Source organism: Rutilus rutilus (assembly GCF_951802725.1).
Source record: "Rutilus rutilus genome assembly, chromosome: 13".
In the NCBI taxonomy this organism is placed as follows: Eukaryota; Metazoa; Chordata; class Actinopteri; order Cypriniformes; family Leuciscidae; genus Rutilus; species Rutilus rutilus.
In genome coordinates this window covers 1,965,587-1,983,997 of record NC_140218.1, presented here as the reverse complement: position 1 = coordinate 1,983,997, position 18,411 = coordinate 1,965,587, and the positions used below count along the sequence as shown (strand labels likewise).

The 18,411-nt window shown below is 37.8% G+C and overlaps 2 protein-coding genes across 3 annotated transcripts in view; one reads left to right on the top strand and one right to left on the bottom strand.

Moving 5' to 3' along the window:
* dnai3 (dynein axonemal intermediate chain 3) overlaps positions 1-1,758 on the top strand; it is a 30,224-nt gene extending 28,466 nt beyond the window's left edge. Inside the window, exon 21 of the mRNA XM_084428520.1 lies at positions 1,240-1,758. Coding sequence (XP_084284646.1) covers positions 1,240-1,380 — 141 coding nt within the window. The 3' untranslated portion in view covers positions 1,381-1,758. The remainder of the gene's footprint in view (positions 1-1,239) is intronic.
* Positions 1,759-4,884: 3,126 nt separating this feature from the next.
* The window catches only part of syde2 (synapse defective 1, Rho GTPase, homolog 2 (C. elegans)), a 45,258-nt gene continuing 31,731 nt past the window's right edge, over positions 4,885-18,411 (bottom strand). For both annotated transcript variants that reach the window (XM_084428474.1, XM_084428473.1), the window contains exons 5-7: positions 16,990-17,171; positions 14,255-14,486; positions 4,885-9,402 (exon numbers count right to left, since the gene is read on the bottom strand). In XM_084428474.1, coding sequence (XP_084284600.1) covers positions 8,750-9,402; positions 14,255-14,486; positions 16,990-17,171 — 1,067 coding nt within the window. In that variant the 3' untranslated portion in view covers positions 4,885-8,749. The remainder of the gene's footprint in view (positions 9,403-14,254; positions 14,487-16,989; positions 17,172-18,411) is intronic.

The following is an 18,411-nucleotide window of genomic DNA, read 5'->3' as shown; positions in this document are numbered from 1 at the left end:
CCGTAAAAACTCTAATATGTCAACAAAATCAATAAAGCTTTGTCTAATGTTCAGATGTATGTATGTAAATTAGTGTGGATTTAATTAGAGTATTTAAAATTCCAGAAAACTTGTAATACAAAACAATTGTACTGTGATTAATACACTGGGAAAATATGGGGATATCTATTAGTTAGAATTATGATCATATTCACCACTCTTCCCTTGAATGCTGATTTGTAGTGTTTTCCGTCCTGAGTATTCCAGTAGATATCATGTCTGGCTTCCAGGCCGTTTCCTACTTTCAGCATCATTTCTCATTTCTCAGGTGTTTTAGGCCTCACACTGTAAAAACTGCTCATATTTGTCTTGTTGTCCAGAACAAATTTGTAAGCATTCTTAATTCAAGGTACATTTACTTGAGAAGCAAATTATGTATTGTTTTCTGAACAATGTATCAAAATGAAGTGGTTATGATTACAAGAAAAATCTCTGCCAATGGAGTCATAAATATAAGCTTGTTTTTCCACTGAATTACGTTTATTTACCTGAACACATTGGCAGATATTTTTCTTATTTTAATCATAAACACCTAATTTTATTACATAAATGTGGTGCTCTTCGGTCATTTCTGAAAAAACATTACATTTGTTTATTTTATTTTATTTTTTACTCCATTGGAATGATAAGAAACTTGGTAAAGTTTTTGCACTTGCAATATGAACACACACACAAACACACACACAAAAATCATGGACGTTTCAAAAAATTAAACGGTCCTGAATTATTATTATTTTTTATAACAATAAGCTTAAACTTAACACTTTTTTAAAAAACTTTTTTTTCACTTCTGCAATAATCAGCCAAGCTTCTCTTTTAAAAGTCTGTGCTCCAAAACGTTCGAGATTTATGACAGTTTAAGTCGAAATTTTTTATTTTCAGATCTATGCTCAAAAAGTGAATAAATGGATTATAAACTACTGCAGAAATATAATTTAGTACCATAAAATCCCCTAAAAATTGAAAATATTAAATAAAAAACATTATCAAACTAAAATATAGTACATTCATTTCATTGACCAAAGGGTTAAGAATGTTGTTCTGGAAAACAAGACAAAATCAGTTTTTTTGCAGTGCACACTGCGTTTGATCGTTTAGTCTAAACGTACTGACGACTTTAATAAACCACATGAAACGCTGGTCTGTATGAACAGCTGTAGTGTGAAATGGCCTTAACTTGTGTGAGTTGTTGTTCATCAGGAGCCAGTGGTGCCACTGAAACAGGACGAGGAACTGGAGGCAGAAGAGCTGAAGGAGTGTGAAGAGTTTCTGGCTCTGGAGAAGAGCATTCTGAAGAGCATGGGCCTCCTGACCGAAGCCATAGACCAGTCAGACCTGTAACACATTAGAGACATCTTCATCATCATCATCATCATCATCATCATCATCATCACACAGTACAAGAATCTAGAATCTACAGCTGAGTCAGATGTTCTAATAACAAGATTAAACACTGGTGTTAGTAATTAGTTAAGTTCTTTGTTCAATCAGAATGACAAACTAGATGGGTTTTATTGTACAATGTAAATCATTCAGTGTTGTCCAGTGTAAACTTGCTTTTCAAAGAATCTTAACAGAATGCTAATGGATTGTTTGGAACGACATTCCAAATCTAATAATAATTTGAAATGCATTCTAAAGGATCAAATAAGAATCAGATGAGGTCATAAATTCTGATTGATTGTTTCCCAAATATTTAAAAAATATATATATATACCATTAGCAAAGCATTAGAATCCTTTAGTTTTTGACTACTGTAGCTAAAACAATGTGTGTATTAAAAGCATTAAAACGCAGTTTCCTCAGAAGGGCAGATGGTGTGTTTGATATTGTGACCTTGAAGATGATTCTTCCTCCGGTTACTCGTCTGAGTTCATCTTTATTGCCCATCAGTGCTGTAATCAAACACGCTCTTAATTCAGCCGCTTCACCTCCGACAGATCATCTAGAGCCGGTTCTCTGGTTACATGCGCACACATTCAGGCACTTCATGTACACTATTGATCAACTTCAGCTCGACTCGTATCGATTCATGACAGACTCTAAACTTCTTTCTCAAGAACGTTCGAGACAAGAATCACTCCACATGTGATGCAGGTTTGGTCGATGTGACTTTCATAAACGTGCATCTTATGAATTTCAAGTCAACTTTATAAAATGCATTTCTATAGATCACTTGTAAGGTTTTGGCGTCCCTAAAGTAACTGATAAATGTACAATTTCATACTGTATACTTTTTTTATTTACCATTTAAAAACATCACTGATGAAGAGCAAATTTCTATCTGACCTGTTAAATACATATTTGCATAAACTGAACCTAATGCAATAATTTATGTGAGATTATTCAAGCGCAGTATGCAAATTAGTATGCATAAATGTTTCAAATAGTAGGACAAAACATTACTTTTGAAAGAGGCGGTTTCCTCTCAAAAATACACTGCCGTTCAAAAGTTTTATTTGATTAAAAATACAAAAAAACAGTAATATTGTGAAATAATTATTCGAATGTAAAACAGCTGTTTTCTATGTGAATATACAGTAAAGTGTAATTTATTCCTGTGATCAAAGCTGAATTTTCAGCATCATTACTCCAGTCTTCAGTGTCACATGATCCTTCAGAAATCACTCTAATATGATGATTTGATGATCAAGAAACATTTATGATTATTATCAATGTTAACAATATTTCATGATGCTATGATGAATAGAAAGTTCAAAAGAACAGCATTTATCTGAAATTTAATCTTTTGTAACATTAAACACTACCGTTCAAACGTTTGGGGTCAGTAAGAATTTATATTTTATTTTTGGGGGGAAAGAAATAAAATAAATCAATACTTTTATTCATCAAGGATGAGTTAAACTGATCAAAAGTGACAGTAAAGACATTTATAATGTTACAAAAGATTCTATTTCAGATAAATGCTGTTCTTTGAAAACTCTGTTCATCAAAAATGGTTTCCACAATGTTTTCAACACTGATAATAATCATAAATGTTTCTTGAGCATCAAATCATCATATTAGAGTGATTTGTGAAGGATCATGTGACACTGAAGACTGGAGTAATGATGCTGAACATCAGCTTTGATCACAGGAATAAATTACACTTTACTGTATATTCACATAGACAACAGATGATTTACATTGGAATAATATTTAACAATATTACTGTTTTCTTTTTTCTTTTTTTTTGTTGTTGGTATTTTCAATCAAATAAATGCAGCCTTGGTGAGCAGAAGAGACTTCTTTTAAACACATTAAAATCTTACCGATCCCAAACTTTGTGCTACAACGCTCACTTTGCATTCCAGTTTTGTAAGCAAATGTTGCAGATAATGAGTCAAGAAAGAGAAATCACAACTGATGATTTCTGACCCATTCCTTACACTGGAAATGAAGGTCAAATCGTGCAATGCATTATGGGATGCATTTTTTTGTAAATTTGGAGTGCTGTCAGTACAGAGAACAACGACAAAAATCGGTGTTGCCTACACCGTGTTATCCTCTTTTTAAAATTTGCACCCTGTTGACTTCAATGGGGCAAGTTTTAAACCTGTTTTTAGCCTCTTAACATCCTTGATGTGTCATTACAAGTGCACAGGTCATGTGAGTGATTCCTTCAGAGTGAACGCGGGTGAATCTGACTGCAGTGGATGTGAAAGAAATATATAAAAAATATTGTATTGTACCTGTATTTACATCCTGTTTTCGGTCGAAGTCCACAGTAATCGATTGTCGAGTTCACGCGCATAGGTGCCCAAATTTTAAAATTGACCGGAGTTCTCCTTTAATGTATGAGTGTGCAATAACACTAATTCACAAACTCATACATATTGTGTGTGTGTTGCATGAAGCCGCACATCGGTCCATGAACCGAACAATCACGTCTTCTGTTCATTCTCCAGCTGCATTAGTCTCTATCTCATCGTTTTCTCTCCTTAATCTGTTCCTGTTGGGCAAACAAAGGCAGTTTTGACTAAATCTGGCCGCGTGTCAACACTGATAAAGCTTTTCTCTCCTTTAAGCTCCGTCTGATACTCTGATAGACGTGTAATTTACAGACTTCTACGAGCGCAATCTGCAGATTTTACAGTGTAAATGTTAAATGCACAGTGACGACATCAGAAGGATCAAACTTAACGAATCGCACGGCCAATCAAAGGTCATCTCTTCCAGGCAGCCAATCACAACGCTCGGTTCACATCAAAGGGATTTGACTGGGCCAATCGCACGTCTGAAGTGGAGCCAAACGCTGAAAGACATTTCAGAGAGGTATGGATGATTATCGTAGACTGCAAAGCAGGTGTTTCTGAAGACCAACATCTGATCAACTGTGTTCAGCACAAACTCTGCTACAATAATGTGTGAGCAGCATGTACGTAAAAGTTTGTAGTTTTCAGAAAATTACATTAATGCGTGGTTTGTGAAATAAAACGAGGCCTTAAAAGTATAGTTTTTTTTTTCCACAAGACTTTTGAAAAACTGAATCATGTTCAGTGAACAAAATGCTTTTGTTACTTTTGTTGTCGAGGCCTACAAATGCATCCTACTTTCCCCGGGCCGGGAACGATAGAACGAGTGGATCCTTCACAGCCTATCCCAAGATTCATTGCATGCCAGTGTTTTTTTGGCAAAGACTCACCTGATATATCAGACTGATGATGACTGAGCTGCCGTGACAGATCGCCAGCTAATGTTCCAGTGACAAATTACAGGAACCGAAATGTGAATCCGCAGAGACTCACTGTAGCCTGACCTTGCTTCGATCACACGACCATCTGTGAAGATAAGCTGCTAAATATATCAAGACATTTAACGAGAAACAGTCGAGTCATCAGGGGCTGCATGAAAAAAACTTTAATGTGATCATATACTTCTCAATATCAGTACAAATAATATCTGCTTTAGTCGCACGTTCATCTTAGCACAACCAAACTTTTACAAAAACCAGGAAAAACAGGAATGTTTTTTTATCAAAGCAGCTTACAAGTTTCCTTCTTGCTGACCATGGATCGGTCGAAATCCCTGATCTCTGTACGACAGGGAATCTGATCCCAAATCAGGCTTCAGGAAACCAGATTCAACACTCTAAAGTGCGGCCACACTGGATTTGCATCAATACACATTTAAAAGCATGCATACTGAAATCTGCAATCTGGAATAGATAGTTAGCATTCTGAATTTAGCATGAGCATCTCATTTTCAAATGAGAAGTCCATATGCAAGACATCATATCAAATTTATATAGCAAAAAAAGTATGTACATTTTTTTTCATACTTTTGCATACTTGAAATCTAGTGTGACCGCCTTACTGAGAGAAAACTGAGACCACGGCCACCGAACAAACCTCCAGTCGACTGCTTTTATTCGTTGGATTTGGTGACGTGGGAAACGTTTTTTTTTTTTTTACCCAAATTTATTTTCTGTGTAACAAATCCTTTATTTATATCTTTTATAATGAGATTTTCAAGCAGACTGTAGCATTTCAAGCTGTGGAGACCATTGTCAGGCGAGAAGCACAATCAGAAAACGAACAGCCCGTGTACAGATTCAGTCTTGGATTCACAAGAACTGCAAATTTACAACCGAGCCGTAAATGTGAGCAGCTGCCAAATGGAAAACAAAACAAAACAAAATTAGAATTTCACTGTAATTAAAATGATCTCTATCTACACGCATAAATACATCCCGCTGTAGGATACACTGAGAAACACTTTATTTTTGACCGTAAAGCTTTTGACCATGCAATGCTCAAATTTCCTGCACTTTCGTGACCACAAAATACTCAAAATCCATACTCATTCTGTGACTGTGGGTTATATCATTACATAGACCCAACAAAAAAAAAATATATATATATATATATATGTATTTAAGGCTGATCTACAGGCCAAATACTACAAGGTAGCTGACGAACATTTAAATATGCACAAACTGAAGTGTACGTCATCGAAAATACATATTCCAACTATATTCCTATATACATACATGTGTCTGTCAAATACTGATGAGTTTGTATCCCTGGACTGCTGAGAATGATGCATTTACAAATACAATGATCAAAAGTGGGACTGCTGTCGTCATGGTGTTATCATGTTACCTCGATCATCACAGAGGCCATTTAGATTGCCCTTTTAATTTTTAAGTTAAATTTTGTGTTTAGGGTGCGCCCATCAAAAGCAACATAAACATCAGCAATTTTAAGTTATTATTATTATTTTTTTCATCATTAAAGTTCTGCCTAACTATTATTAAATATTAAATTGACTATTTACTACAAGCATATTCATTTTCCGCTGTCCATAGCTTAAGCAGGATGTTTGAAGTAATTTTACAAGGAAAAAAATTCAAACAGCTGCTGTTTTTATCTCGACTGCAACCTCAACTAGACCAGCAGCGTTAGTCGCTCCCTGAATGAAAGGGTGTTCGGTGTCTGTGATTGCTCTTAGAGAGCCACCTTCCAGCAAAGTTTATCTCCAAAACATCTACCTGAAAGTTAAAAGATTGTAGTTAAAGACCTTGATTAGAATTAGGTGCATTTAATTAGAGCTGGAGCTGAAGGTGGCCTTCCAGGAGCAGGACTGGACACCTCTGGTTTAGGGTGTAAGTGTTAGTACAGGATTAGGGTTAGGATAAGACATTCAGAGATTAGAAAGTAAGGTGCAGGGATCTCAAACTACTAGCTAACACCATCTCAGTAGGTAATTTGCATTCAAGACCCCTGGTGAAGTGTTCAGGGTCATGGGGGTTGGGGTTAGGGTAGGGCGCTCAATCCCGCTCCTGGTGATCTACCTCTTTAGGTGATCCCCAATTAGCTGGTTAAAGTGTGTTTGGAGGGCTGGAACTTAAGTCTACGGGGAGCAAGCTCTCCAGGATCAAGACTGGACACCCCTGGTTTAGGGTGTAAGTGTTAGTACAGGATTAGGGCTAGGATATAACATTCAGAGTTGAGGGTCTAAGGCTCAGGGATCTCAAACAACTAGCTAACACCACCTCAATAGGCAATTCGCATTTGAGACCCCTGATGTAGAGTTCAGGATCATTGAGGTTTGGGCGCTCAATCCTGCTCCTGGTGATCTACTTCTTTAGGTGATCCCCAATGAGCTGGTTCAAGTGTGTTTGGAGGGTTGGAACTTAAGTCTGTAGGAAGCAAGATCTCTAGGATCAGGACTGGACACCCCTGGTTTAGGGTGTATGTGTTAGTACAGGATTAGGGTTAGGATATGACATTCAGAGTTGAGGGTCTAAGGCTCAAGGATCTCAAACAACTAGCTAACACCACCTCAATAGGTAATTTGCATTCGAGACCCCTGGAGAAGTGTTCAGGGTCATGGGGGGTAGGGTTAGGGGAGGGTGCTCAATCCCGCTCCTGGTGATCTACCTCTTTAGGTGGTCTCCAATTAGCTGATTCAAGTGTGTTTGGAGGGCTGGAACTTAAGTCTACAGGGAGCAAGATCTCCAGGATCAGGACTGAACACCCCTGGTTTAGGGTGTAAGTGTAAGAAAAGGATAAGGCTTTGGATAAGACATTCAAAGTTGAGGGTCTAAGGCGCAGGGATCTCAAACAACTGGCTAACACCACCTCACTAGGTAATTTGCATTCGAGAACTCTGTCATCAATTACTTACCCTCATGTTGTTCCAATCCCATAAGACTTTCGTTCATTTTAGGAACACAACTGAAAATATTTGTAATGAAATCGGAGAGATTTCTGTCCCACCATTGAAAGTCTATTCACCAAAAAACTCTTACGTTTCAAAACGTTTATAAAGAGATTGTAAAATAAATCCACATTAACTGCATGGTTTAATCCAAGCCTTCTGAGGAGACATGCAAGAACTAATGAGGTTTGTTCTCACGCGTCAAGCGAGTACAGTTGAGCTTCGGTTTATGTTCGCTGATAGAAGTCTTATGGATTTGGAATGACATGCGGTGAGTAAATGATGGCAGAATTGACATTTTTGGGTGAACTACCCCTTTCATTAGAACTGGAGCTGAAGGTAGCCTTCCAGGAGCAAGACTGAACTCTCCTGGTTTAGGATAAGGTTAGGATAAAACACTCATAGTTTAGAAAATAGAGTGCAGGGATCTCAAACTACTCGTTAAAACCACCTAACCAGGTAATTTGCATTTGAGACATCTGGATAGGGTTAGGGTAGGGTGTTCATTCCCGCTTCTGGTGATCTACCTCTTTAAGTGAACCCCGAAGACCTTGATTAGCTGGTTCAAGTGTGTTTGGAGGTTTGGAACTGAAGTCTACAGGAAGCCGGATCACCATGAGCAGGATTGAGTTCCCCTGGTTTAGGATCTGGGATGTATCTGTAGTACCTAGTTCTCCCACCGTAAGGCTTTACACCTGTACCTGAACTAGCCATGCCTCTAACAGCAGGCCCCATAAGTGCATTGGTTTTCATCGTAATGTTTTGTACCTCTGTAGAAAGTAAAAAGCTCTCGCTGTCCTAAGCACCACCTTGACACAATGAAGGCACCTGGCGCACCCCTCAGGGTTCAATGAGTTCTTCTCATAAGAAGAAAAACAATAACGCGATCAACAACATGGAGACCAGGAGACAAACAAAAACACAAATCAGAAGTGAGGAATGTCTTCTTGTACATGCATCCGACGTGTGCATGGGAGCGAGAACGTTCCACAGCGCTTAAGTCTGTAGGGAATCACCACCATATTTCCACTGTTCTGGCAAAGAGTCAATAACCTACGTTGAGCTTGTTCTTGTTGAGCTCCCTCTCCAGGTTGCCAATGAGCGTGTCGATGCTCTCCTGCAAGTCCCGTAGGTTGACCCTGTTGCTGAGTACTGGGCTGATCTCCTGGATCTTCATGTAGGCCTGGTAGGTGTGCTCTTTGGGTCTGTGCTCCTTGTAATCGGGGAGGATCTTTTCACAGGGGCTGATAGGTAGAGGTTCCTCTACTTGTAACCTATCCAACTCTCCTGTATCCTCTTCCTCACTCAATTCCTCCTCTATCTGCATTTCCTCAACCCTCTCCATTGCCTCATCCACCTCACGAAACTCTTGTTCAGGGACCACATCTTCAGTACCCTTTGGTAAATCCTCCTGTACCGCGTTCAGTGGCTCTTCGCTGGGAACGTCGTCATAGTCGGCCTCCTCCAGGCAGCTCGGTTGGAGGTACGTTTCCCGGCATCGGCTCCAGTCTCCGGCGTAACGGTTACTGGGACTGTCCAGACGTCCAGGTCTGGGTCGCAAAACTCCAGCCATGTCCGCCTCAGTTAAATTCAACACCTGTGGACGCTCCTTTCTCCTCCTTACGGCAGCCGTCACCACTGGGAGCGACTCCATCGGGGCAGGAACCGGAGATGAAGATTTACCCTGAGCGTCCACAACTAAAAGAGAAAGAAAACAATGGGTTTATTCATTTGATTACAAATTAATGACACATTTCAGATGATGAGAGAATATATGGAATAACCAGTGTTGGGGAATGTACTTTGAAGTAATTATTTCACTAGATTGAAGCTATTAAAGGAGGCAATATCTTTGTACACATTAAAGAGATAGAGAGAAAAAGATTTACTAAAATGAACTTTACTAGCACTACTTGATAGAGAGAGGAGAATTTAGGCATTTAGACTTTTAGTTAGTTACTCCCCAACACTGACAATTACATATGGGGTTTTTCCATAAAAAACTCAAAGCATGCAGAACAAATGAGACAGATGCCACAAGACCCTTAAAAACTCAAAAATCCTAACTACCGACACCAACCCAATTTGGCTAAACCTCAAATACTTTTTGTTGAACTCTGTCCCGCAAAAACACAACCTTCTATTAAACTACCACAAACGTTGTAACTCTGGCTGATCTGGTGAAGGAAAGTGGCACAACAGAGGCAAGCTATCATTATTTTTAGCTTCTATTTGAACAAATCTGCATGCTAGCAAGATATTGAGATCATGAAAGAATAGCAGAAGACACGCAAAGCACACCCGTTAATCCAGTTTACCTGCCCCGATCTAAACCCTCTGGTGATTTTAGCTGCGGCCTACATGTGATGGGACGAGTGAAATAAACAGACAAGCAAAAATTAATATGCAATCTACAAATGAGAACTAAATGATTAGATATGTTGCTCTGGGGCCGTATTCACAAAGCATTTTATCTTACCACTAGGAGTACTCCTAAATCGCACTGAAAGATTTTAGCTAGGAGTTTTCTCTTAAAAGTGATTCACAACGCCTTTCAGACCTACTCTTAATAAAGAAAAATGACAACTCCTAAACTAAGAGTGAGTCTTCGTTGCTATGGATGACGTCATTACTCATGCACGAGCTTGACTGAGGTGACCACCTTGATTGGCTGATGATTGTAACGCGGGAATGATTCCAAACAGCTCCCCTACGATGCTGAGTGACAGGTGACAGGTCTGAGAATGCGTGCGCTACACAAGTAGTGCGAAGGACGGAAGATGATGAATAACTGAATAAATAGCCTAAATGAATAAAGAGTAAGGCAAAACAAATAGCCTAGTAGCCTAATGAAACATATGGATTGATGCAATATCTTTGCAACATTATTGAATTAATCTGTCACTATATGCCTCTGCCTACGTTTGCAAAGAGAAGAACATTTTAATTTGATTCACAATGAAACGTTACAATTAGTTTACATGCAATGAGTAGCCTAGTTTTGGTTGTTGTTGGTGGCGTTATTGCATTATGCCTACAATGCAAAACTGTTCCCTCGCGATTGGAAGCTCCTGTAGCCGCCACGTACGCATTTCAAAACATCGCAACGTGAAATGCCACAAAAAGCGGTTTGTGAATAGGTCTTAGTGAGTTAGGAGTCCTCTCGACTTCTTTTAAGCTGTCCCAGGCTTAGGTGCTACTTTTAGGGCTAAAATGCTTCGTGAATTACTCTTAGTCAAAAAAATTAGGAGTCCTAAAGTTACGAGTGACACGCCCATTATTTTTAGGAGTTGCTCCTAAATTCGCCAGTTAGGAGCTACTTTTAGCCTTAAAATTCTTTGTGAATACGGCCCCTGAAGTCCAGAATATACTTGATACTTTATATTTTTGATAGCGTGCGCGAACGCAGGCGGTCGACGCATGTGCTCTAGAAAGTTTCATCTTTGTCCAGTGTCTGCGCTATTTCTCTCCAGAAGTTATTACAGATAAAAATGTCTTTGTATTCTTTTAAACGAACGTTGCGGCTCTCACTTAACCCCCTTACTCAAGTCTGTTGTTGTTGCAGTGTCCGGTATTTTGTTGTTCGGTATTGAGTGTTGCCATCTTGTGGAACAACTGATTAGTGCAAAAGCAAAGTATACTGTGGTGCTTCAGCCTTAAATTATGTGTTTTTTGTTGTTGTTTTTTTTTTACAATAAAAGTACTTAAAGAATGGGCTTACAGCTAAAATTTCTATGTACACACAACCTGTTAAGCATATGTGATGGTTATAACTTTGATTAATGATGTTAGGTGATTCCCTAAGCTGAGTTAACTATGTTGGTTTGTTTGAAATAGAAATATAATTTTTTGGATACAGACGGATTTTGAGAGTTCCTGAGGTCAACAGCAAATCAAAAAGTTTTTTTTTTTTTTTTTTTTAAGCATAACCCTAAGAAACAGGCATAACACATAACAAAACAGCATAAAAGAAGGACTGCCACAGCAAAACTTGAAAGACGTAGCACTTTTCATAATACATATCGTTCCAAGGCAGCTTCACAGAGCTTAGATTAAAAACAAAACGTGATTTACAAAAAAATCTGGAATTTTTCTCATTATCATGGTACATACAAATATGGTGGGCTGCTTTTCATGTTAGTAAAAACGTTAATGCAAAACAAAATACAATATGTGCACATCATTGCAGATAATAAACTAGTGCTGGACAACGATTAATTGCGATTACTTGCATCCAAAATAAAGTTTGTGTTTGTATTTTGTATATATAAATACACACATATGTATGTATATATTTAAGAAATGTTTGCATGTATATACTGTATATATATTTATACATCATTTCTATTATATATAAATATTTTATATATAAATGTAAAGAAAATCCTAAATATATACATGCATGTGAGTGTATATATATATATATATATATATATATATGTACAAATTAATCATACACATTACCCACACGTATATTATGTAAACACAAACTTTTATTTTGGATGCGATTAATCGCGATTAATCGTTGCACAGCACTAAAACAAACACAAACACACTGCAGAACATGCGCGACTAAATCGTGTGCCCATGTAGACACACACACACACACACACACACACACACACATACACACACACACACACACACACACACACACAGACAGTTTGAAACACAGTTTGACACACAAGCAGACAAAACGTCCTCCGCCCCATGGCCTCATGGGAGTTCTCCACGCCTGACGAAGGCTCTTTTACAGCGAGAGGCCAGTAAACGGGCGATTGTTCTGCCGAGTTGAAGGTTAAGACAGGAATGTGTGTAATTATAGTCTGAGGTTTAATGTACCGTTCCTCCGTGCTGAGAGAAGTCACACACACGGAGGAGACGAGACCCCGAACGCACAACAACACAACACACACGCCTGAGCCTTAAAGAAACAGCGCACCTAAATGTTACACTTAAAGGGGGGCTATAATTCCCTTTTCACAAGATGTAAAATAAGTCTCTGATGTCCCCAGAGTGTGTGTGTGAAGTTTTAGCTCAAAATACCCCACAGATATTTTTATACAGCATGTTAAAGTTGTCACTTTTTGAGGGTGAGCAAAAACGCACAGTTTTTGTGTCTGTCCCTTTAAATGCAAATGAGCTGCTGCTGCCGGCACAGGGGGCGGAGCTACAAGAGCTTGCACTCAGACACACATACACTGAAAATTTCAAAAACTTTTAGCCTTTTATGTTCAAACCGAAGTCAGACAAAGATGGAGAGACTCTAGAAGAAGTGACAACATGTAGACAACATTTCTGAATGGTTAGTTGATGAATTTATGTAGCTGATGTGTAGTTATCTTCTAGTCATTGATTAGCATATTCTGTCTTGATAATCTATAAATCGTGTTCAGGGGGCGGGGTTTATGTAAATTATAGGGTTGGTGATGTCACTAACCCGGGAGGAATGTGGTGCAGTCTCTACCAGCCGTTTGTTGTAGTCCTTAAAAAGAGATTTCTGTAAAAGCAAATATCTCCCTTTGCTCTGAGCTTTGAGCGTTGTAACTTTGCAGATGTTGTTTATGCTCAAACAGCAACATTACACACTAACTACAGTTAGAAAAGTCAAATCATAATCAACCACCCCTTTAAAGACACACTTCAGAAGTTAATCGATCACCGGTTTATTCATGTCCACCATATTTCACTCTACATCGTTCGTGCTCAACCAACAACAACCGCACTTCTGGGAACTTCATAATAAGAGTCCCCTTCTTCCTTTCGGTAAACAATCTTAAACAATATTCCGCACAGAGGTATACATGTGCATGAACACATTCTTTTAATGTCTAAAACGTAACACTAAACACGACAATCCTTATGCTAATGTTCTGAAGACGTATTCCTTCTTCTGTGGAGGATGAACACATCTAATTGTTAAAAGTTTTTCAATTTTAGCAGAAAACTGCAGGCCGGCCTTAATCTGAGCAGCTGACATTAAAAAAGAGCCAGAGCTGAATACAGACAGACACACACACACACTTGTATATGTGGTTTACTTATGAGATGTCCTCATAAACCATGTTTACGTTGTAATACCCATGTCATTATACACATTTGTGTCCTCATAAACCATATATACAAGAACACACACACTAAACCTTCTGATGACAGATAACAGATTTATAAACGATTCTCATTACAAATTCGGAAAGAGGCACCATAAAACTATCATAACAACTTTCAGCCTCGTGTCTCTTACTGTGTTTCACGGAAGAAAGCAAAACTGGTCCGAAACAAACGTGTGTGAATCTCACATAACGTTTATTATAATGAGAGTAATGAATAATAACGAGTGCAGTGTTCTCACCGGGCCAGAGCTGGAGCAGATAATGAAGCGATGTTGATTATAATGAGATTAAGTAAGTGATAATGTACATCCAGCCGATTGTTATCTCAGAATAAACCCTGACAGGGTGATCAGGATCAGGTCTTCATCAGCCTGAAGGGGTTTATTCTGAGATCACACACACACACACACACAGAATAACAAGTGTATTGTTCTCACCGGGCCAGAGCTGGAGCAGATAGTGAAGCACCTCGATGTGCTTCTTGAAGTGCAGAGCGCTGGCCAGCTCCTCGGAGTCGATGAAGACCCGGTTCCCGTGACACGACGCCTCCTGCCTCTGGCTGAGCAGAACCGGCCCGAAACACACCGCCAGGTTCTGGCACGTCATCTTGTTCACCTCGTGATGCGACGCCACACGCTTCAGGTGATCCAGGAGCTTACGCAGGGTCGCCTGGTGAGCAGAAACCACAGCTGAAAACCATACTGGAGTAAAAGTGCAGATCCCTTACAGCGAAAATAAGTCACCAATTCCAATCCGACTCGAGTAAAAGTCTTACACCGTGTGCTAACTACACGCGCCGCGCGATAAAGGTTCTTCTCCATGTTAATCAGAGTGTTTGTCCTAACCAGCCGAGACGGCGACACGCGACGACTCTATTTTAGAAACGGTTTCTATTTCTCTGCGACGTCGCGCTGGAACAACAAACACAGAGTGTGGCGATGATGATCTCAGGTGCTGTTTATGTGCTTTATTTAATGTTAAAAGCGTGTCATGTGACTCTGAATATCATTTAGTGCTCCAGCTTTGTGGCTGTAAAAGCAACAGTGGATAATTCACCTCAGATCTTGAAATTAAACAAATGGAAACAAGAACGTTCAGACTATGAACAAACAAGTGTATTCTTTGACAAAGATTGTTTTAGTAACTCAGTAGCCTATGTGTTTGAATAATGTTTAAATGGTGTAATATTTGTGAATTTGATTATGTAGCGACTTATCCATTTTCTTGTGAGTGTCGTCAAGATTACTCTCTGGTGCCGCGAGACTCCGCCCACACGCTGTTCTGATTGGCTGACTCCACCCACACACTGTTCTGATTGGCTGACTCAGCCCACACACTGTTCTGATTGGCTGACTCAGCCCACACACTGTTCTGATTGGCTGACTCAGCCCACACACTGTTCTGATTGGCTGACTCCACCCACACACTGTTCTGATTGGCTGACTCAGCCCACACACTGTTCTGATTGGCTGACTCAGCCCACACACTGTTCTGATTGGCTGACTCCGCCCACACGCTGTTCTGATTGGCTGACTCCGCCCACACGCTGTTCTGATTGGCTGTGGGTTTTGATTGATTTCGACGCATCTCGCAGTCGCGTCTAGTGTGGACAGACAAATGATTTGTTGCTGGAATCTTATCGCATCACAGTGTTAGAGTAGGCTATCTGATTTTAACAGTACTTTACTCACACTGACTCATAGATGCACCTCGACACCTTGAAAATAAACAATTGATTTGTAAGATGAGAAATCGTGTTTATTTTCTAAAATCAAAATAAAACTGAATATTGCAATAAATCAAGGTAGACACGACAGCCTCTTAAACGTCTGCAAACTCTCAAGTCTCAGTTCAGCTCGAGTGCACAAAAGGCCGTAAGTAAACCAATCTGTGACCCTGGAAAACCAGTCACATGGGTACATTTTTTGAAATTGAGATTTATCCATCATCTGAAAGCTGAATAAATAATCTGTCCATTGCTGTATGGTTTGTTAGGATAGGACAATATTTGGCTGAGATACAACTATTGAACATCTGGAATCTGAGGGTGCAAAAACATCTACACATTGAGAAAATCTCCTTTAAAGTTGTTCATTTATGTTCATGATTGTGCCGCATTCACTCACAGAAATACATGTTTTATATATTTACAGTAGGAAATGTACTAAATATCTTCATGGAACATGATCTTTACTTAATATCCTAATGATTTTTAGCATAAAAGAAAAATGGATAATTTTGACCCGTACAATGTATTGTTGGATATTGCCACAGATAAACCCGTGCGACTCGAGATCCAGGGTCACATGTCCTTCAAACCGGTTTATTTATAGCGGATAAATAAATGAATGTTAAGTAAAGTTCAATAGTCACAGTGTACTTGCACTGAAAGCGCTGGTTTCGGCCTCATCATGACCTCATCTCCTAAATCAAACACCTGATTCAGCAAATACCTGCTAATGCACTCGCATTCATGTAGAGCATCATCGCTGACCAGTGTGTGTGAGTAAAGGCGAAACACACAGATACAGTTCCTTCAAAGCCTTTAGACGACGATATCGCTTCTTTAAAGCAGTGATAAACCGCTGCAGGAAAAGTTAGTGCATTACTCTTCACAAACGTATTGGAGTAAAAAGTACGTTTACTTGTTAAGAAATGTAGTCAAGTAGAGAGTAAAAGTTGCTAATATATTTGATACTCAGTAAAACTACAAAGTAACCAAGAATCCTGTATCCTTTCCACTCTACGAAAGCATAAAAATACCAGGATATGTTTGCATATATTGAGGAAACATGCTGAGTTCACACACTCGTGAACACTTCTACAGTTATTTTACTCTGAAATGTGTGTTTCCAGGCTGGAATGTGTGTTATTGTTGTGGTCTGTGATACTGCACTTTGTCCATTTTCATTGTCCATTCGCTCGTTCCTGTTGCGTGTCTCAAACTGGCGACCCGTGTGAGTGTCGAGTCTGCGGAGGCGGGGCGGGAGAAACCACGATCTCTGATATTTTGATTTGGACTGCAGTACCTATGTCCACCACTAGCTGTCATTCTTACAGACTGCACCTTTAAGTACAGTAACTAATTACATTTCCTCAGATACTTCACACCACTGGCAGAAACACACACGTGAGAACATGGATAACAGACGCTTCCAGAATATTCCTGTACCTTCTCCACGTCGGGCAGGATCTCCATCAGGCTGACGGCGTGATCCGTGTCGATCGGGTCGTTCTCGCACACGCCGGTTCCCATGAGCAGCGGCCGCTTCGACATCGACTCCAGAACCGACTCGTACAGCGGCGGAGTGATCAGAGGATGAGGAAGCTCTCGCAGGAAGTCCTTCAACACGCCTGCAGACACACAGACAAATATGATTATAATGAATCAGTCAATAAATAAATGAAAATGTAAAAAATAAATAACTTATAAGAATTAGATTAAATAAATTAAGAAAAAACTTAAATAAACAAACAAAAGATTTGATTATACTAAATCCATAAATAATAGATTAATACATACATTTAAATAAATACATAAATAAACAAATACATAAATGTAAAAATTATAAATAAAAAAAGAAGTAAGAATTAAATAAATAAATAAAAATAAATAAAATAATATAGATAATGTTTAAATAAATAAATAAAAATAAGAAAATAAATAAACAAATAAATAAAATGTAAAATAATTGATAAAAATGTAAAAAGAAATAATAAAAATAAGACTTGAATAAGTAAAAAACAAATAACATAAGAATTACATAAAACATTAAGAAAAATCAATCAAAGAAAAAAAAAACTTAAATAAACAAACAAACAAATTAAAAATATAAGATAAAAATTTGATTATAATAAACCCATAAATAACAGATTAAAATAGATCAAAATATAATTTAAATAAATACATAAATGTACAAATTATAAATGATCAAAATAAGAATTAAAATAAAATAATATAAATAATATTTAAATAAATAAATAAAACTAAGAAAATAAATAAACAAATAAATAAATGTAAAATAATTCATAAAAATAAGACTTAAATAAATAAAAATGTAATAAATAAATAAATAATAATATTTGAAATAAATAAAAATAAGAAAATACATAAATGTAAAATAATTCATACAAATAAAATAAATAAATAATAAAAACAAGATTTGAATAAACAAAGAAATAAACAAATGAATAACAAGAATTAGATTAAAATAAATCAAGAAAACTTGATTTAAAAAATAAATAAATAAACAAACAAAAATATGACAAATAAAAATTAGATTATAATAAATCCATAAATAATAGATTAAAGGAGGAAGTCCATCACCATCAAACATCTTTAATAAAATAAAAATAAATAATAAAAACAAGGATTAAAATAAATAAACAAATAAATGAATGTAAAATAATTCATAAAAATGGAATAATAAATAGTAAAAATAAGACTTTAAATAAATAAAAATGTAAATAAATAATATATTTATTTTAAGTAAATAAATACACACACACACACTTGAATGTGTGGTTTACGGGGCTGAGCCAGAGCTGAATACAGACACACACATTTATTCAGCTATACTGAATAAGGTATATT